Source organism: Gopherus evgoodei, chromosome 2 (genome assembly GCF_007399415.2).
Source record: "Gopherus evgoodei ecotype Sinaloan lineage chromosome 2, rGopEvg1_v1.p, whole genome shotgun sequence".
NCBI lineage: Eukaryota > Metazoa > Chordata > Testudines > Testudinidae > Gopherus > Gopherus evgoodei.
In genome coordinates this window covers 18,882,967-18,904,054 of record NC_044323.1, presented here as the reverse complement: position 1 = coordinate 18,904,054, position 21,088 = coordinate 18,882,967, and the positions used below count along the sequence as shown (strand labels likewise).

At 46.5% G+C, this 21,088-nt stretch overlaps 1 protein-coding gene across 3 annotated transcripts in view; it reads left to right on the top strand.

Annotated features, from left to right (window-relative positions):
* The first annotated feature begins 467 nt into the window (after window positions 1–467).
* Window positions 468–21,088, top strand: part of LMBR1 (limb development membrane protein 1) — a 146,812-nt gene continuing 126,191 nt past the window's right edge. Inside the window, exon 1 of one of the 3 annotated variants that reach the window (XM_030550098.1) lies at window positions 468–833. In XM_030550098.1, the coding sequence (XP_030405958.1) occupies window positions 771–833 (63 nt within the window). In that variant the 5' untranslated portion in view covers window positions 468–770. The remainder of the gene's footprint in view (window positions 834–21,088) is intronic. The other 2 variants (XM_030550100.1, XM_030550097.1) reach the window with 2 other exon arrangements.

The window sequence follows — 21,088 nt, the reverse complement described above, 5'->3', positions numbered from 1 at the left end:
AAGGCGGCCTTGTGTCACCTCAGAGACTAACAAGTTTACTTGGGCATAAGCTTTCCCGGGCTAGACCCCACTTCATCAGATACAACCTTGTCAACAGCCAGAGACTATAGACCACCCTGCTGACTGTGCCCTTTCCTCTCCCCTGCAACTGTCTCCGCTCGCGCCTGCGCAGAGCTTTTATAGTTTAGCTCCGCCTTTCCCAGCCCCTCTTTTCCGAATTGGCGCAGCCTCCTCACCTAGCCCCGCCCCGGGGGCTGTTTTGGCCCCGCTCCACTTATAGGTCAGCACCGCCCCCGCCCCCGCCCCTCATCTCGGGGTAGTGCTAGCCACGCCTTCCTCTTAGCCCCGCCCCCTGGGCTCGTACTAGCTCCGCCTTCCTCCCTGGCATCGGCGCTTGGGGACCATTCAGGTCTCGCCCCCTATTGTCGCGCGCCCTCGGGGCTGTTCTGACCACGCCCCTTGGGCCCTGCCCTTCTCCCTCCCCTGGCCGGGGCTGGGCTAGTGGTGGCGCAGCGGACGTTGCCGCCGCGCCGTGACGCAGCCAGAGAGGCTGGGCCTTCCCCTCCTCCTCCGCCGGACGGTGACAGCTCCGGGGAGGTAGCGAGCGCCGCTGGGGTTGTCGGTGGCTCCGGTCGCCTCGCTCGCCGCCAGCGGCCCGGGAGCAGTCGGCGTTGCTGCTGGCCATGGTCCCCCGCCCGCCGCAGGAGGGGCAGGAGCAGAAGCGGCGGCCGCAGCCGCCATTGCGAGCCGGGGCTGCGGGAGTATGAAGGATGGAAGCGGACGAGGTGACAATTCGTGAGCAGAACTTCCACAGCCAAGTGCGGGAGTACACGGTGCGTACGGGGGTGACCCGCCCCGGAGCCCCCCACCCCATGCAGCCCGCCCTGTAACCCTCCTTTATCCTGCCCCTCATGCCCTGTAACACCGTCCCCCCATCCGGCCCTGGAAACTCTCCTCGTTCTGCCCCCCAATGCTCCTCATGCCCCTCCCCCTCATCCCACTTGCCCCGAGCCCCTCCCATCCCACCTGCCCTGGAACCCTCTTATTCTGACCCCCCATATTGTCTCCTCTGGAACCCTCCTTCATATCACTCCTTCTCCTTTTCCCCTTGGAATCCCTGTTCATACCACCCCCACATCCTCCCCCCCAAGTCTCCTTCTTACCGACCCTTTTCCTGCCCCCCTCCTTGAGCCCATCCACCCTTCATCCTGCTTGCCCTGGAACCCTCCCCCCATCCTGCTGTCAAACCCCCTGCCTGCCACAGAATCACCCCCATACTACCCTGATCCTGCCCCAGAACTTCCCCTTCATACTGACCCCCCAATCCTGACCACTCCAGAACCCCCTTTTATATTGCTCCTTTGCATCCCACCCCTGCTCCTCTGCCCACAGTGGAACTCCCCTGTGCTCCTCATCCTATCTGCTCTGGAGCCCCCCTCATACCTTTCCTCTCCATCCTGCCTGCTCTGGAATCCCCATCCGTATCCTGCCTATCTAGCCCTCTCTGTGAATCTTCCTCAGCCACATCCTGCCTGCCGGTGAACCCCCTAACACTGCCCCAGACCATCCTGCCTGTCTTGTAACCTACCACCATCCTACCTCCCCATTAATCTCCTCATAGTGCCCCGCACTGTTCCACTCTATAACCCCCTCATAGTGCCCTCACTGTCCTGCTTGCCCTATATATCCCATCTTCATACTGCTGTCTCTGTATTCTCCTATTTTACCACACTACATCCTCTCATACTATTTCTCCCTCTCCTCATACTGCCCCATATCACACTCTGCCACTTCATATTGCCCTCTATTTATAATACATCTCTACCTCAATATAATGCAACCCGATATAACACGAATTCGGATATAATGCGGTAAAGCAGCGCTCGGGGGGGTGATGGTGTGCACTCTGGCGGATCAAAGCAAGTTCAATATAATGAGGTTTCACCTATAACGCGGTAAGATTTTTTGGCTCCCGAGGACAGCGTTATATCGAGGTAGAGATGTAGTACCTACTTATTTACCCATAGTGCCACTCCAACTTACTGTGTGCACCACCCTGTAGTTCCTCTGGTACTGCTTCATGACCCTTATCCATTATAGCCAGGTGGGGGAGTGCATGGTGTGCCTGGGGAGGCTTACCTGTGCCCCCATAATACCATCTCTGCTGTTACAACTCTTAACCTTAATTCCACAGATAAGTGATAGTGTACAGAGGACACATTGCATCTCTGTGCTTCTGTACTCCACCCGCACCCTCATGCTGCTGCATCATGCCTCCCACCAGTCAAGTATAGGAGTACACAGTATGTAGATGTGTCCTGCCACCCGCCTACCATGCTGTCCTACAACTGCCCTTAATTCTCACCTCAGCCAACTGTAGGAGTACACGGTGTGTACAGAGGGCATACATTCCTTTTGTACCTCCCTAAAATCCCCCTTCATGCCATCCCTAGTACTGTCCCATGCTCCTCTCTCTCCCCTATAGTCAAACACAGAAATACACTGAGCGTATGGGTGGTGTCTACTGCCCCAAACACCCTTGGAAACAACCAGATGCCACAACATAGATAGAGGGTTCTGGTAGGGCTCTCACGCTGTACTGTCTCATTCTCCCCCAGCCACGTGTGAGAGTATATGGTGCATACATAAGTACTGTGAAGTAGGGGCAGACTATTGCAGTCAAAGGTACATTCTAGGTACTGGAAACATATCATTTTATACTGACCCATACCACCCTTATAAAGTTTGCGAACATATATGCAAAGGTATATACATTACTAGATTATATTTGAAAATTGATCCCTTGAATAAGAATATGATTTCATATTCTAGTAATTTGTGGTGGCATATTTGTCAATTTTATTAGACAGCAATATTAAATTTGGGTGAGCTGTGTAAATCAGGTAAGATGACGGTGAACGGATTATTTGGCAGTGGGGACCTGACTGGATCCCTTAAGTACTCATTTCCATAGTTTCTAAAAAGGTGTAGAATTTTTTGTTAAAGTGTAGTATATTGTGGGTGGTGTTTGGACTCTATTGAAGCTGGTTCAAGTTACACATTTCCCCCTGTTTTTCTTAAGTGAGTGCCAAAAGTTTAAGCAAGTTTGGTGCAGAAGGTCTATTGGAGGGGGTCCCTAATGCAATAGATCCTGAGGCCCACAAAACATGGCTCCTCTATTCGACATATTAACGAATCTGTAGGAGATGTATGTGATAGTGAGACTTCCATCAGTGTGGGGTATAGGAATAGCAAATGGTGGGGAAATGAGGATACAGGGATGGAGGATTTTTTTCAGTATAGAGAAAGGCTTGAAGTTTCCTGGGCAGCCACCTTCCTTGTCCTCTCTCCCTTGCTCCATTCATGACCCCTCTATGTCAGTGGTCTCCAAACTTTTTTGATCGCGTACCCCCTGCCGCACCAGCTCTACCATTTTTGCCAAAGCAAAAAGAAAAAAAAACAAACCACTCGGACTCCCACCCGAACTGCCGAAGCAAAAACCAAAACCAAAAAACCACTCCTCCTGCCGTGCACCCCCAAGGATCCTCTTGCACACCCCACTTTGGAGACCACTGTTCTATGTTTCCTTTAATCTACACTCCTATGGTATGTCTACATTGCCCTCTTCTTTTGGTGGCATATAGTGTACCTCTACCCATGTAGTGCCCTAGAATAGGTATAAATAGCAGGGTAGCCTAGGAGCCATGACTTAGGCAAGTAAAGACATGTGTGAAGAGTGTGGGTAAGTATGTGAGTACATATCCTATGGCGACTCTACTCGTCCAAGCTGTGCTGCCCTACCTAGGCTGCTGTTTTTAGCAGTGTACTTATCCTGCTGCCATTGCCTTTCCCCACTAGAGGGAAAGACTCCAGAAGTGGGGAAAGGCTCTGGTTGTGGGGAAGCAGCAGGAAAGAGCTTGGGGAGCTCTCTGCTGCTGGAGCCTTTGCCTGTTGCGGGGGGGGGGGGGGGGGGGGAGGGTGGGTTTCCCAGCTTCCTCACCCCTGCCAGAGCATTTCCTCCCCTCAGTGAAAGGCTCTGTCAGCAGAAACCTTTCCCGGAGCCTCCCTGTCACTAGAGTCTTACATTGACACGTGTAGCCACACACTGCAATGTGGAAGCAGCTTGCTTTTTGCTGCAGCATATAGCTACATGTACACTGCATGCCACTGACACTGCTGTGTAGTGTAGACATAGTCCATGGGCTCCTGTGTACCTCCTTATCCATCAGTGCCCTGCCTATGTTTTGCTCCCCCATGTGATGCTTCCTGTTGTGCTTTGTGAAGGTGCCCACCGTTCTGCGACTGGAAGCATGACTTCATGTTACATCTCTTTGTACAGCCCAGTGTGACAGTACACAGTGCCTGTAGATGCCCCAAACCTGCCAAAAGCTAAGCAAAGATTAACTCACCTATATGCGTAAATATCCCTGAAGCAGTAGCTTAGATCTTGTACTAGGACTTATTTGGTGTAACTTCTGTCTCTCAGGTGCAGGGGCGTGCACAGAGATAAAAATCTGGCCACTTCTGTAGGGGCACTTTCTGTGCTGCCTGAGGAGCTGGCTCTCCTCGCTTCAGCCTCGAGGTCGGAGGAGCTGGCTCTTTTCCCCTCCCCCTGCGTCCTGGTGGAGCTCACTCCTGCCTGAAGGAGCTGGATCTCCCCCCTTGGCCTGGTGCCAGTGGAGCTCACACTCCCTACCCTGGAAGAGTTCTTTGCCCTGCTGACTGGGGGGGCCCTATGCCCTGCTTACCTCCCTTTTGCACATCCTTGCTTAGGGGAGTGGTTTATTCATACCCCTGAGCGACATAAGTTTTGCTGACATGAGCTATAGTGTAGACATAGCCTAAGGTTACTTGATGAGCTTGCTAGCGGTGCCTATATTTAGATAACTGAGGCAAAGTATTCTCAGTGAAGGACTTCCTATTCTTGAGCCATTCTTGAGGTGTTAATTGCCCACTTCATTTTATGTGGTTTCTTGCAGTGTTTGTTAACCCCATATGCTTAACAATCTGTTCCTTGTATTTAGTTGTTTACCTTTTCCATACCTCAAGAAGAGCTGTGTGAAGCTCAAAAACTTGTCTCTTCCACCAACTGAAGTTGGTCAAATAAAAAAGTATTACCTTATCCACCTTGTCTTTCATATTTTTGAGCCAGTTTATTGATCTTTAGTATTCTGCAAGACCATCTGTTTTCTCAGGGTTTTGATAGAAGGGATAATGTAGGGATAGTTCATGTGTATTTTATTAAATTCATGTACAATGTGGCCAGAGAGTCTCATAAATGCATTTTAGAAGTGTAGAAATAAAAGTAGTCCCTATCTATAGCTAAGTGAGAGTGTATCCCCCGTGCAGCTTCCCTGCAGCCTCCTGTTCCTCTTAACAATTATGAAGTATATGGTGAGTATCATTTTAGCACAGTTTCTTTTTATCTCCCCAAAGCTTCCTAAAGCAAAATGGAGTACACAGTAACACTCTTGTGCACCCTCCTGTTACCCTGAGTCTTGTCCCCTGCTAATCAAGACAGTACACACAACATCCACATCAGGAACTGTACTGTAACCTAAATGCCACCACTTTCCAGTATTTTAACAGTGAGTTGTGCATACTTATCTCCACAGCTGGGATAATATGCTCCACCTTCTGATGTGTGCATATAACATCCATTTAAACCAGGGTAGGAGGCAGTGATATAACTAAGGGAAGAGTTTGGCATTAGTTACATGGAGTGAATTTCTGGTGGGTTATGTGACAGTATACAAGTGAGTGAACTTTACCAAATCTACTAGTATTTTAGCAGTTTTAAAGATTATGTGATACAAATAAAAATAGTCTATGTTTTGTGTCAGGAAAGCGTAGTTCTTGTTTCTTCCAACAGCATGCCTTAGGAAGGGAAACAACAAAATTCCTGTAGATGAAAGAAATGAAATAATTTCTGATGCTCTTTTTTAAAAACAGCTGCATGAAATTCCTAGATTACAGTTCTGTGGTTTGATAAAACTCCTAAATAAATCTTTAATCTAATAATTTCTGTATTACAGTTGGCCTGTTCTAAATGTTTCATTTTTGAAAACCGGTAAAATAAAACTGACATATAATCACATTTTTCTTTAGTAAAGGAGTTCTCTCTTCCCCTGGATTGGTGTACTCGCTGCATGGAAGAAGGCAAGGAAATGTGGTATGGGTTTTAACCATGCCACAAATTTATTAGTCAAATTACCTCCAAGGTACCCCTCCGTGGACAGTCTACTGCAGTCACTTGCACCCCATTGATCATTTGCCAATTCTTGTGGTCTCCCACCATCGGGGGAGCCAGTCATCAAACTAGGAGAGACTAAGGGCACTTCCATTTGTCTGCTAGCATCCCTTCTCCTTCCAGGGCTTGAGGTGACAGGGGACTTAGACCCCCAGAGAATACTGCCATCAAGCACGTTGGTGGGGCAGTCCCCCTGGGTAGTGCTCCAGCCCCAGTTTGTTTGCTGCAGGGCTTAGATACGTTACCCCCATCTCTAACATCAGTACCGGGCAAATTAGTCGAAACAATAGTTAAGAATAAAATTGTCAGACACATAGAAAAACATAAACTGTTGAGCAATAGTCAACGTGGTTTCTGTAAAGGGAAATCGTGCCTTACTAATCTATTAGAGTTCTTTGAAGGGGTCAGCAAACATGTGAACAAGGGGGATCTAGTGGACATAGCGTAGTTAGATTTCCAGAAAGCCTTTGACAAGGTCCCTCACCAAAGGCTCTTACGTAAATTAAGGTGTCATGGGATAAAAGGGAAGGTCCTTTCTTGGATTGAGAACTGGTTAAAAGAGAGGGAACAAAGGGTAAGAATTAATGGTAAATTCTCAGAATGGAGAGGGGTAACTAGTGGTGTTCCCCAAGTGTCAGTCCTTGGACCAATCCTATTCAATTTATTCATAAATGATCTGGAGAAAGGGGTAAACAGTGAGGTGGCAAAGTTTGCAGGTGATTCTAAACTACTCAAGATAGTTAAGACCAAAGCAGATTGTGAAGAACTTCAAAAAGATCTCACAAAACTAAGCGATTGGGCAACAAAATGGCAAATGAAATTTAATGTGGATAAATGTAAAGTAATGCCCACTGGAAAAAACAACCCCAACTATACATACAATATGATGGGGGCTAATTTAGCTACATTGAGTCAGGAAAAAGATCTTGGCATCATCATGGATAGTTCTCTGAAGATGTCCACGCAGTGCGCAGAGGCGGTCAAAAAAGCAAACAGGATGTTAGGAATCATTAAAAAGGGAATAGAGAATAAGACTGAGAATATATTACTGCCCTTATATAAATCCATGGTACACCCACATCTCGAATACTATGTACAGATGTGGTCTCCTCACCTCAAAAAAGATATTCTAGCACTAGAAAAGGTTCAGAAAAGGGCAACTAAAATGATTAGGGGTTTGGAGAGCATCCCATACGAGGAAAGATTAAAGAGGCTAGGCCTCTTCAGCTTGGAAAAGAGGAGACTAAGGGGGGATATGATAGAGGTATATAAAATCATGAGTGATGTTGAGAAAGTGGATAAGGAAAAGTTATTTACTTATTCCCATAATACAAGAACTAGGGGTCACCAAATGAAATTAATAGATAGCAGGTTTAAAACAAATAAAAAGAAATTCTTCTTCACACAGTGCACAGTCAACTTGTGGAACTCCTTACCTGAAGAGGTTGTGAAGGCTGGGACTATAACAATGTTTAAAAGGGAACTGGATAAATTCATGGTGGCTAAGTCCATAAATGGCTATTAGCCAGGAAGGGTAAAGAATGGTGTCCCTAGCCTCTGTTCATCAGAGGATGGAGATGGATGGCAGGAGAGAGATCACTTGATCATTGCCTGTTAGGTTCACTCCCTCTGGGGCACCTGGCATTGGCCACTGTCGGTAGACAGATACTGGGCTAGATGGACCTTTGGTCTGACCCGGTATGGCCGTTCTTATGTTCTTATCAAGAGATGCCCTTGGGATGCCCACTAAGTTACCTTTTTGGATCTGGAGCCTAAATCAGTGAGTTCCTGCACGGGGCACCTGCCACAAGGAAGCATCAGCATCAGTTGGGCTGCTTCCATCCCACCCTGCATGGACTACCTAGAAGTTTGGCCAGCGCAATTCCGAGATAATCCAGGAACATATTGCACTTATATCAGAGAGATGCACTCCTTCCTTTGGATAAAGCTCAGTCATACTCTGAGCTTCGTGACCATGTCTGATAATAGAGCCACCTCGGGACTCCAGCCATGTTTTTACTTCCTATGGTCCTTCCTCTGGGCCATATTCACCTTTTTGTGGGTGTACTGCAGTCAGCCAAACCTTGCGGGCCAACATTTCCAACAGTACTATCCCCACACTGGGAAATATGTTCACCAGCAGTCCAATATCCTGCTTAGCCTTCAAAATCAGTTTGAAGTTGGATCACATTCCCAAGTTGTTCTTCCCTAGGTGGATAATGATGATGTCAGGCATGTCCTCCCAGGGTGCCAGCCCATGCAAGAAGAGCATGAGCTGGTCCCAGGATATGCCCTGTCTGCCATGCTAGTACAGAATCACATCCCTTCCAATGTCCACCTGTGAGCCTCTCACCAAATTTCGTGCTCTCTTGTAAGTCCAGTGCACAATGCTGTGCTCTCAAATCCCTATTCTCAACTGTGTGTGCTGCAATATATTCTTTATGATCGACATGGGGGAGGAAGCAGACATGATTAAAACCTGTGGTGCTTACGGCTTACCACCTGCATTACCTTCCCCTCAGACACCTGCCATAAGAATTACAGACCTGGATTGCAGTGTCCTATATCCTGGACCTCTGACTCACCCATGCCCAACTGGGTAACCACTGTTGAGGCCCCTGTACAGAAAGAGTGGGAGACATGCTCTCCTGGTAGCAAGCTCAAGAGTAAGAACTGTTTCTGAAAGACTCTCACAAACTGGAATTTGGTTAGGAAGGAATGGTCACTGTGTAGAAACGGGACCCCCCTCACTGGGTTGGCATTGAGCCACATATGTCTGCAGTATCTGTACAGGATGCAGGTTCATCCTACCAGAACGGTGCAGAACAGCAGCCTCACTGAACCGCCTTTGGTCTGTTTTTGACCTGTGGACCTTGAGCTACAGAGAATCACCTTCCCACTGCACATCATGTAGTTTGGGAGCCCGTCCTGAAGGGTCTCCATTGGCTGAAAGCGCCATCTCGCTGACCTGAAAGGCCCCAAAGAAAGCCAACAGAAAGGCTTCCTTGAAGAATACAACTTCACACCCGTCCACCCCTGGATGGCAGATGCAAGGAAGAACTTCAACTGATTGCCTTAGTACCTGCAAGGTCACTAGTTTCCTGACATTGCTCCGTGTCCCAGCAGCCTGTGCCCAACCTTCCAGCATCCTATGGGCCATGAATCCCCTACAGGGGTCCAGATTACCTATAGACTCGCAGTCAAAGGACACCACAGCTAACTGGTTAGCTGTTGTCGGTGGTGCCAGCCATTGCCTATGTAGTGAGATCATGAACTTCAAGGTTATGGAGATCTGGGCTCTCAGCCCCTGAATGCTTGGAATGCCTCAGGTGCCATCATGTAGGCCAAACAGGTGCATGGTGCAATGATCCCTTGGCTGTGGTCTGGTACCTCTGATGTTCGTGCTCTGAATCTGTTGACTGGCCGTTGAGAGAGAGTTTCATTTATGCCTTTGGTAAGCTCAGGTACGTGTTGTCAGTGAAATGAAAGTTGCACTGGTGAAAACGGAGAACAAAAGTCCTCACAAACCTCGTTATCCTGTCAGATTTAGTGGACTGAAAGTTCACCAAGTGACTAACCGCGTGATTGTTGCACCAAAACCTCATCCACTTGTCCTTGAACGCCCCATCCTGAATAGTGACCAGAATGGGGAAGAAATCCAGGAATGTGATGTCCTTCAAAACTCCAGACTCCCTCCATTCCTGGGGCCACTCATGGGCACACCAGTGCTCTCTGAAATACAAGCCAAAATCTGTCCTGCTTGCTGCATCTGAGTGGACTTTGCAGGTCAGCCTTGATCATGTAAACATCCCTCCATATAGACACCCCATTACAGTGAGTGAGGAATCAGTGCCAGATCTTCCTTAATCTCTGTAGTGACCTTCATAAAGTGGTGTGGGCCCATATCTCTATAGTAACAGTAGCAAACTGCTCACAAAAGGCATGCCCGGAGGCTGTGACTTTCCATATAATGTTCAAGTTGTCCAAGAGGGATTGGAGATCCCTTAGACAAATGTTTTTGGTCTTGCTGATTCTAACAACCATATGTATTTTAGCGCCATAAATTTGTCCCAACGTAGGTGGGACTGCCCCGGGACTATGTTGTGCTCACTGCCTAGGTACATCAACGTGTTCTCAGGTCCCTCAGTTTTTTCATCAGCTAGGGGAATATCCAATTTGCCCATCAGCTCCTGAAAAGCCCAAAGGAGCCCCTTACACTCATCCTGCCTGAAAACAGAAATTTGTCCAGATAGTGTGTCAGCTGCTGGCATCCTACACACCGCCTAACTGCTCAGTCCAGCCTTGTGCTGAATTTTTTCAAAGGTTGCCCATGAAATAGCACAGCCCATGGACATTGCTCTGTCCACATAAAGCTGATCGTGAAGAGGTCACAGTCAGCTGAGTGGCCTGAGAAAAGGCAGAAGGCTCACTTAATGTCGTTCTTTCCAAGCAAAGCAAAAAGGCAGTATGAGGTGCCATGTGCCTAATGTTAAATAATGCATAGCACATGGTGTACAACCTGGGGTTGATTGCATTGTTCACTGATTTCCCTCTTTTGGGTATAAGAGATGGTTAATGAGATGATACTCACCAGGAGCTTTTAGGGACAAGGCTCACAGGGGAGATATGGAGATCAGGCAACAACATTTGCTGGACAGGACCTGCAACTTTTCCCAAACCAACCTCCTTTTGAATCTTGTCCCTGGACATGCCCTTTAACAGATATGAGGTAATTTGCCATTTTGTGCACCCTCTCCCCTTCTATGGGATCATGAACAAAACCCTCCCACAAATATATAGAATCCTCTTCCTTTGGAATAATCCCTTAAAAGGTGGCTAAAACATCAAGTTAATTGGAGATATCGCCTCTTTCAGCCATTCTGGCCCTGCCCCTGTTCTGTGCTGTCTTGGGTTGCTCCCCGCATCCTCTGGGTAAGGTGTGCTTAGAACATGAGCAGCCTGAATATTCGTGCCTGTCTCCACAATGCCTTCATTCCATGCCTAAACTTACGGGATTCATGAAAACACTTCCCTGTCTCTGTACGCCCAGCATGAAAGCCTTGGCTGGCCAGGTACTGGTGCCTTGAGCCTCGCCCTGTCCCCCCTTTTCACACCCTGACTTTACAAGTATATAGCCACTATTGATGTAAGGGCCTGTAACGGGCACCCCCAAGCCAGGCACTACAGCCATAGTTCCTGATTGGTTTCTTTCCAGCACAAGAAGGGGTTCAGGGTTCCCTCATTCTAAATTGCTCATCCTACCAGAGCCCTGAGGTGCCTCAAAAAGTATTATATAGCCTACATAAAATATGTAGATACCTCATCATGGGCCTATGCATTGCTGGTTATAGCTGTCCCATCATTCCCATGTAGGTGATTTAGGCTATAAGCTGCTTGTCCCAATTCATCTATATCTTTGGGTGCCTTATACTATCTTTTTCTCTCCTCTCCACTTTATCGCTCTCCTCCGGTATAGGCTCTCCCTGAACTGCAGGGAGAATACGTCCATGTAATCTGATCGCCATATCTTCTCCTGTGTTAACTGAAGGATGGTCCCCCAACTGATCTGAAACAGCCGCATATGAGACCGCATTCAAACCTACATTAGTCGACCTCTTGGGTTGCTGCATTAAAGGCTATGGGGCCAGCAGTTGTGATATTGGAATCTGTAGGGCTACCATCTGAGGAACCAGTGGCTGGAGGGTTGTCCTCTGGGGGCTCTGGACATTGTGGTCACCCTGTACCTGCAGTCATCAGGGTTTTGGAGCAAAGCCCGGAGCTGTAGCGCGGAGCAGCAGTGGAGCTGCAGGTTTTTTCCTGAAGCTGGAGCGGAGCCCTGGCAGTTGTAGGGCATATTTTGTGACCTCCCCTCTGTTTATGTCCCACTTGTGTGCCCCTGCAGGCCTGACTCTGAAGCCACCAGGAGCCTACCCTGTTGCTCCCACCAGAACTGCGTGTCTGAGACAGCAGGAGTCGTGAGTGTGCTAAACCCCAAACACGTGCATTGGGGAGTGGGGCTAAACAACCGTGGCCTGTTGTCTGCTCTCCCAGGTGGTCTTGCCTGTCTGTGAACTCACTCTACTGCAGGAACCGAGGTGTCCCATGCTGTTCCTGGCTGTGTTCCTGAGCTTCAATCTGATCCAAAATGGACTGCATCACCTCCATGAATTGCCATATTCCTGGATGCTTAGTATGTGGTTCCCTTCCTGACATCATGCTTTTTTCTTTCCCCTTCCTGACCTTTCTGTTTGCCTCCTGCTCCAGGATAGGCAACGCTCGTCCTTCTGCATCTGGCGGCTGCATTGGGTCTGCTAGCCCGTCCTGCTGCCCTACTGTGTCTTGTCCCAGCCCTGCAGCTGGCCAGCCATGTGCCCTGCACAGTCAACCAGGGTTTGATCATTGCCAGACTGCTGCCTATGATCCATGTGTGCTGCGTGCTCTGTTCCTAACGGGAAGTAGCCTTGTGCACCGGGCTCTTATAATGGCTCCAAATCTTGAGCCATATCCCACAAGACCTGAAGCCTACCTCGGAATTCCCGTGGGGGCTGGAAATCTCATAGGATCTGGCCTATCCTATCTTTTTGACCTCTCCATCATGGGAGACACCAACCCACAACCCTTGCTAGGCTTGTGGCCCTCAAATCATTTCAAATGCCAGATAAAAGGCTCTCAATCCTTTGTAATGAATGGTGTGCATCTTTTTTTTTTTTTTCCCCTGTAAGTCCCAGAGATATGTAATGCCAGCTCTTGGTCATCTCATGTTTGTGAAAGTTGTTGCTTTGACCACATGGAGATAATAAAATTTTTTAGTAAATAGGGAATAATAATGCAAGCCTTTCCATGCTATCAACATACTATTTTTTCTTAGAGGGATTGCTTCTCTGGTGACTGAGTAGTAGAGTCTACACCAGTGGTTCTCAAACTTTTGTACTGGTGGCCCCTTTCACATAGCAAGCCTCTGAGCGCGACCCCCCCCCTTATAAATTAAAAACACTTTTTAATATATTCAACACCATTATAAATGCTGGAGGGAAAGTGGGGTTTGGGGTAGAGGTTGACAGCTCATGACTCCCCATGTAATAACTTTGCAACCCCCTCAGGGATCCTGACCCCCAGTTTGAGAACCACTGGTCTACACCCATTTCTTGATCTCTGTCTTAGACTGTCATCAAGGATGCCAGTTGTTGTGTGGCACTTGTTCAGTATAGTTTCAATTAATTTGACTGGTACTGAAGTTAGGCTTACTGGCCTATAACTGCCAGGATTGCCTCTGGAGCGCTGCAAGCTCTGTTCCTTTTGGCTGTTGGAAACCAGCAACCAGGAAGTGGCCTTCTGCACAAAGCTGACTCTTTTCACCATGACTCTTTGATGACTGTAATGCAGATTAATTTGTTGTTCTGCCATGGTGACCTGTTGTCCAGAAAAGCTGTTGGAGCAGTCTAAACTATTCCCTAGTTCAGCGTTTCTCAAATGCGGCTCCAGGGGCTTTTAATGTGGCCACAACAGCCTTCAGACAGTGATGGGGATGGGCGGGCGACAAAGGATCGACCATTCCCCCTTCCTCCTTGTTGCTTCTGGATGTGCTGCTTTGCACCGCCTCTGCATGGCTTTGGGTGCTGAGTCCTGGCTCTGGCTGCGTGGCAGTGGATGCTGAGCTCTAGCTCTGGCTGCACTGCTCCAGTCATGGAGTTTGGGGCTTGGACCCCTGGCTTTGGCCACAGCCCCAGCTGTGGGCTGGGGCTCTGGCTGCAGAAGGTGCCGACTTCTAGTGCTGGCCATGCTGTGGTAGAGCTCACCAACCACTCCCATCACCTCTGGCTCCCGCTGCTTTCCTGCCCTCGCATTCATCCCCAACATCATTCTGGGTCCCTCACTGCCTCCCCTGGTCCCATATCCATCCCAGTATTGCTCCTGGCACTTGCTGCCTCCCTCTCCAACCTCCCCATCTAGGGCTTAATTTGTCCTGAGGCTTGCTGAGAAAAGGGATATTCACAAACATGCAAGTATAACTTTTTCACAGCAGACTCACTAGCTAGTTGAGAGGCTGTGAAAAGTGATGTGTATGTTTTGTTAATTTGACTTATCACTTTTCACAGCCTCCCATGTAACTACTAAGTGTACTGTGAAAAGTGATATTAACAAGTATACAAATATCACTTTTCAAAGCATTAATTTTAATACTTAGTTTGCAAAAAAAACCAAACACTCCCCCCCCAAATTAAGATGTGTACATGTACATATTTTTTCCTAAAATTAATTACATATTTTAGGAAAAAAGTGGAAGTGCAGCCACCAGCAAGAGTTGGTGGCCGCATTTTGAGGCCACCAAAAATTTTGTTGCGAGAACCCCTGCCCTAACTCATGTGGTCTTACAACACAGGTACAGCACTTTTTAAAGGGAAAGGCTGAGATATGACTAACCTGATTCAGTAGACAGGAAGTTTAGAAGCCAAGAGTGAAATCTATTAAAAGTCAATATGTATTTTGTTGACTTCAATGGAGCCTGGATTTTACCCTTTAAAGATTCGATGTCTTTTTTAGGGAACAAAAAAAATGCTCTCACTCATCTGCGAGATGTGGGTGGGTCTGTAATTTCTCCTTCACGTAGATGTTGTTTTAAGTATTGTAGTGGATTGTGCAGGTTAGGCAGTGCTCCACTCTAGTTTGATACTAATGGGTTAGTTTAGTATGCTTATTGCTGACGTCTGTGCTATTTCCTGTCCTTACTTAAGGGAATAGTACATGGTGTGATTATACACAGCTTTGTAAAATTTTATCAAGTTCCTGCTGAGTTTCTGGCTTGTCTGAACAATTACGATTTTTTTCCATCCAAGTAGATTTGTTTATACAACAAAATGTATTGTCCCAGTTTCCTCTGGTGCTGTTCACTGTTTTTTCTAAGTCAAAACTGTTAGCTTGGTGCAGTGAGCTATGTCTAGCGTCTTTGATTTTCCTTAGCATTTACTTTCTAAGCAAATACTCTTTGATCCCCAAGATTTTTTTTGTAAGAATGCTTTTTTCTGTGACGCTTGGCAGATCATGGGTGTCTCTCTGAGTGTTGTGGTTAGAATTGTGACACAGTATTCCAAGGACATGCAAGGTGACATTCCTGATGAGCTATGAAGTTCCATTTCTGTACAGTGTTTATTTTAATCAACATTTCTTTGTAAATCCATGTGGAATTCTTCAGTTTAGAAAAGCAAAATAGATTTTGAATTTTTAATGGCTTAAACTCACTCTTGTACCTGAAGTTTTCTTGGCAACATAAAGCAATGGTTCATGTGTATTTTGCAGGGAAAAACCTATGGAAGAAGATGATTTTGTAGCCATAGAAGTAATGGTCAGAAACTGAATAGCAACACTGGTGGTAATTTTAATATTTTGTGGAAACTAGTAAGTTCCATAAAATGTATTCTGTGTGAATAATCAGTTGTCAGAGTAAGTTTAAACAAAAGCTGTGATAATTCGTATAGCTTTATGCAAGTTGAGGCAAACTTTGAAACAGTATTGGGCTATAGTTTACTATATAATGTTCATATGAAAGACGGGGTGTCTTTGGAAAGAGGCACTTGAAAAAGTTAGTTCAAAAGTGCCTTATGACAATGAGTATACAGCAGGGGCTAGTTAATTGGCTTGGAGAACATTCATTTTGCTAATTTTTTTTAACCTCCATCTTAATGGAATATTTTTCTGTTAAAGATGGTAGAAAGAAACTTAAACAAGCAAACCTCCCCCCCCCCCAAATGTAGGGATTCCCAGCAGTATGCAGCATTTATTTTTGACTGCAACAGAAGTATGATTAAATTTTCATAAAAAGTGCCATTATGGTCAGAAAATTCAGTGTTTTTACTCTTCCTGCCTCCCTTTCTTTGGCAGCTCCTTTTTCCTCCTCCTCTCTAGATTACTGTGTCTCAGGATGGTTAGATGCTCAGGATGCTTCTGCTGTATGAATTATGCTGTGTGATGTTTTCTCCTGGCATTTGTGCTCTATGGGCAGCAGAAGTTGGTAGTTATAGAATGAGAGATTGCAGTGAAGCACCATAGGCCTGCTGATAGGGCACCGCTGGTCCTACCCACTCAAGCTCTCCAAAGGTCAGGTCCAGGACAACTGCCCCGCTTCTCTCCCTGATGGTATTCTTGTTTAAAACCATAGTGGAATTTTTGTGGCAGGCAGAGATGAAAGGACGCAACATGGTAATCAGAATGACTTTTTCAAACATGGTCATCACAAAACTTTTTACAAAATACTTCAGTGTATGTTACTGAATGTTAAAATTTGTAAAAACTCTTGAATTCCATTAAACTTAACTACCTCAGCTGTCATCCCCCTCCCTGCAGATCTGAAGGGGTGTCTGAGTCCTATGTTACTTTTGACAACATAAGCAATTCTTGTTTCCACATTCACAAGGAGCTGCTACTTAATTCATTCTTGTAGTGCTTCTGGAACATAGAAATGTCAGCAGCATGGGTCCTGGGAACAGTTTTGCAGAGAGAGGGGAAGCCAAAATAGAGGTACCAATATAAACTTTAGGTTTTGTAGAATTATTGTGAAATTTTACAAATGTAACTTTTAATAACAAATATTTACATTTAAAGTGCCACCCACATTTTAAGATTGCCTGTACTTTTGACCAGTACGAATACATCTGCCATTACTAAACTTCTCTAAGTACTGGTCTTGGATAAGTAATTAGGGAGAGATGTTTAGTCCCTGAAATCTTGGGGCAAGTTTCAGCTTATTGTGGATGGTTGTGGTTTTCCATGTAGGCACAGGCTGCAGAACCTAGGAGGCCACCTGGGCCATGTCCTGATCACTTTTAAGCAGTTAGGGTAGCTACCTGGCTGTTGTTTGTTTGTTTGTTTGTTTGTTTGTTTTTTTACTGCCTTCTTGGTTGCAATGTGCCATTGTTTTCATTTTTATAAGTGAAAAAAACTCTGGCAAATAGCAGCTGTAAGCCGTGGTGTGCTGGTGGCCGCACAGCAATCTTGTAACTATGATGCACAGGTCCAATGGCTGGGAGCAGTGCGGGTGTGGCACCTAGGTCCCACAATGTGTGCTGGGCCCTTAACATGCCAAAACTGCAGTGGCAGAGTCGTCTTCTCCTCTCTGCTCTGGGGACTGGAAAGCAGGGTGGACGGACTCAAGGCTTGCCGGCAGGGAAGAGTAGGGAGTCAGGAATTGGGTGTAGGAGGCAGTGGCTCTCTCAAGGGTTGAGGCTCCTGGGAGGGGGTAAGTCAGGGCCCCTCCTGACTTTAAATGGCACTCCACAGCCCCTTCATGGAGGTAACTGTTTTCCTGCAAACAAGCTAGAGATTAGGATGTAAGCTGTAATGGACAGAAATTCACTGCCAATAATTACAGTTCAAAATAATCGGTTTTGAAAACTAACACCACTTGTCATTGTTTGTTTTGTGGTAGTGCCTGGGACAAAAGATCAGGGACCTGCTTTGCTAGGCAATGTGCAGACATGAAGTAAAAAGGGTACCTGTCCCAAAAGCTTAATCTAGGTCAGTGGTCTCCAACCTTTTTACGCCCAAGATCACTCTTGAATTTAAGGCAAGCCATGATCTACCCTGACCTTCCCAAAGCCCCATTCACACTCCATCTCTCCATCACTCTCCTTACTCACTTTCACTGGGCTGGGGCAGGGGGCTGGGGTTCGGGAGGGAGTGTTGTTCTGGGCTGGGGCCAAGGGGTTCACAGTGTGGGAGGAGGCTCTGGGCTGAGCCTGGTGCAGGAGGGGGTGAGGTGTGCAAGCACTGGGAGGATGTTTGGGTGCAGAAGGGGGCTCTGGGCTAGGGCAGAGTGTTGGGGTGCAGGAGGAAGTAGGGGTGCTGGCTCTGGGAGGGAGGTCAGGGCTGGGGCTTGGGGTGCAGGAGGGGATTTGGAGTGCAGGGGTATGGTATGCTGGCTCTGGGAGGAGGCTGGGGGTTGGGGTGCGGCCTCCCACGAGCGGCACTTACTGGGGGCGGCTCCCAGTTGGCGGTGCAGCAGGGCTAAGGCAGGTATTAGTAACAATGAAAGGAGGTATCAGTAACAGTCAAACTATCCAATGAAAACATAGGTTTAACTTTTTTCCCCCATGGAGTCTGTGTGACTTTGCCTCTTTGAGGGCTGTGAACTCATTGCAGTGTGATTCGCTAACTGTGCAACTTGTGGCATCATTAGTGGCTATCAGAGGCGATGCTACTGTTGAAATAAGATCTTATGAAGGATCTAGGAAATAAGTTGGACACAGAGCCATGGAAGCTATTCACATGGCATGTCTGGATGCTTGCCAAAATGAGCAGGGGTTAAATGAGATGATTTAAGTGGGAGATACAAATTTTAGGGTGTGATTGAATATGCAGGTCTACCACTATTTGAGGAGGAAGGTCTGAGGGTAATTGGGAGGTGCTTATGGGGCAAATTAGACTACAAGGCTGGAGAAGAGATGTTTGCTGATGTATCAAAAAGGAGAGTTGTAGTAGGAGTGCTAAATGGAGATAGAGAGAAGGTAAGATGTGGCAACAGATTGCAGATGAGGGGCTAAAAAAAATGAGATTTCAGGCAGGGAGGATAAAAAAACAACCAACTCCCCCCTGACGACTCCTGATGACATAAAATTTGATTTTTTTATTTAAATACAGGCTTAAAAAAACTATTTAAACTTATATTTGAAATGGATAATGTATGTTAAGGCCTTAACTTATAATAGTTATTAAAATAACAAATAAAATACAAAAAAAATGTAAGCAGCATGTGTTATGCTGCAAAATTTTGAAGAAAGTCAAGCTACTAGTGATTGGTAGAAGTGGCTCATTACGTGCTTGGACCCAGAGTGTGTTGAAGTGCTTTTGGTGGCAAAAGTCTTTTTGCTTGTGCACCTGCAGAAAAGCCAATCTTCTTCATTTCAGTTGATAAAACAGAATCATTGTTTTCCTTCTCCAATCTATGGATAAAGCAAGGTGTGAAAGGATGAGATCTACTATTCTATGATTTTGAAGGATATAGTGACCAGAACAATCAAATCCAATTCACTGTTAGGGATACTTTCTTTGTTTAATAAATTAATTTAGTTTTTAAATACATAACATGTTTGGCTAAGACAAAGTTTATCAGAAAGTTTTATTTAATCCATAAAAACATTTTTAAAATGCTGGTTTGTGCTTTTTAAGGAAATTAACTTATGGTATGAAATGCTGTCAATAGAGATATGGTTTTAGAATGTACTAATATTTTGTACAGAATATATCAGCAGCTTGGAAGAGCTTATGTACAAAGGGAATGGACTGATACATAGGGTACTACCATGCTCATAAAAAGGGATTTTGGGAAAGAGTATCAATTTTAAAGACTGAAGGAGAAATACAGGGTGGGGAGACAATGGAGAAATTTAGGGAAGAAATAAGGAAACAAAAATGGGGTTCTTTATATTAACTTACTTACTTTTTGTATGGCTACTAAATAACTTATTTTTGAAAATGAGATGCCTCAGATTCAGGTGGTCTTGAGCTCTGTCAATAGATTGAAGTAAGGCACTGCTACAGGAAAGATTAAATCTCAAGCAGTTGTCTAGCTTTGCAGTGGATGACTCCTGAAACCTGTCTTCTGACGGGTTCTGGAGACCAGGTAGGACTGTCAGGGCACTAGTCCAGGGATTGAGCAGTATTTCCAGGAGCTGGGAGGTAGCGCAAGTACAGACTTCTGCCTGGAATCCTGGCTTTCCCTGTGTCTCTGGTGCTGGAAACCATTCCTGGTGAACACTTCTATGCATCTAGCTTCTCAAGTACCTGTTCAGAATCTAGAAACTGACAAGAGAAAATGGGTCAGTCCAATGTATGTCCTCAGGGGCCAAAGAGGGAATCTGAAGGGAGACTGATGGAACAGGTGGAGGTGTTTTCTTGGGCTTACAGGAAGGTCATGGAGCTGGGAGAAATGGGAGTCAGCCACATAGAGAGGATTGGTCAGCTGTTGGGGTGGATGTGGTATGGTGAAAAGCTGAATTAATATTCCTCAGTAATCCAAGTAAGGGTACTATGATGGGACCACTGACCTCTCGTGAACTCGGCTTGTCAGCTGTGTGCAAACCAGTACACACCCTCTCTGCTCCCTTGTGGCTGTTAACCTTGTCACATTGGTCTCAGTGGCTCAGCCCTCTGGCCAGGTCTCACAGTCAATATGCCCTAACAAACTTCCTCGGAGTAAAAGTCCTATAGGGCCTGTCCCTTTGTCCTTGTAAATGTCTTTAGTTCTGTCTCTGAGCTCGGTTCTTAGATCCTTCTGGGCTAGCTTTCAGTCCAAGCCTGCTTTGGTATAGAGCAGTGTCCCCAGGGCTTTCTCCCTGGAGACTCCTTGCCTTATTGGTTGTAATTGCCCAAGCTAGATCGCTCCTTCAAGTCCAGTTCCTTTGTCAGGGTAACAAAGTCCACCAACTGGTGGGCACTCTGCAGTATCTTCAGCTCTGTCCCATAGCCCTTTACATTCCAGCCCAAAACTTGTCCCCTTCTCGAGGCTTTGAACACTCAGCCAGTAGGAGGGACTCTGGTCTGCCCACTACTTCAGGTCTCAACATAGGGATCCTACAAACAGCAGCCACATGTTGTTCCATTTAATAGTTGCTGCTGCTAACCCTGGACTGCTTCTCATTTAGCCCCTTCCTCTTCAGCCTAACCTCAGGACTGAAGTTCTCAACTCCTCTTCTTCCTCATCGAATGCCAGTGCCACCAGAACCCATCTTCTGGTTCTCTATTGAGTTCCAGCAAGGAGCACCCCTACTCTTGTGGTCCCAGCCAGGAACTGATCTGCTCACCCCTGCAGCTACTTTTAACTGAGACTGCTGTGCTCTGATTGGCTGC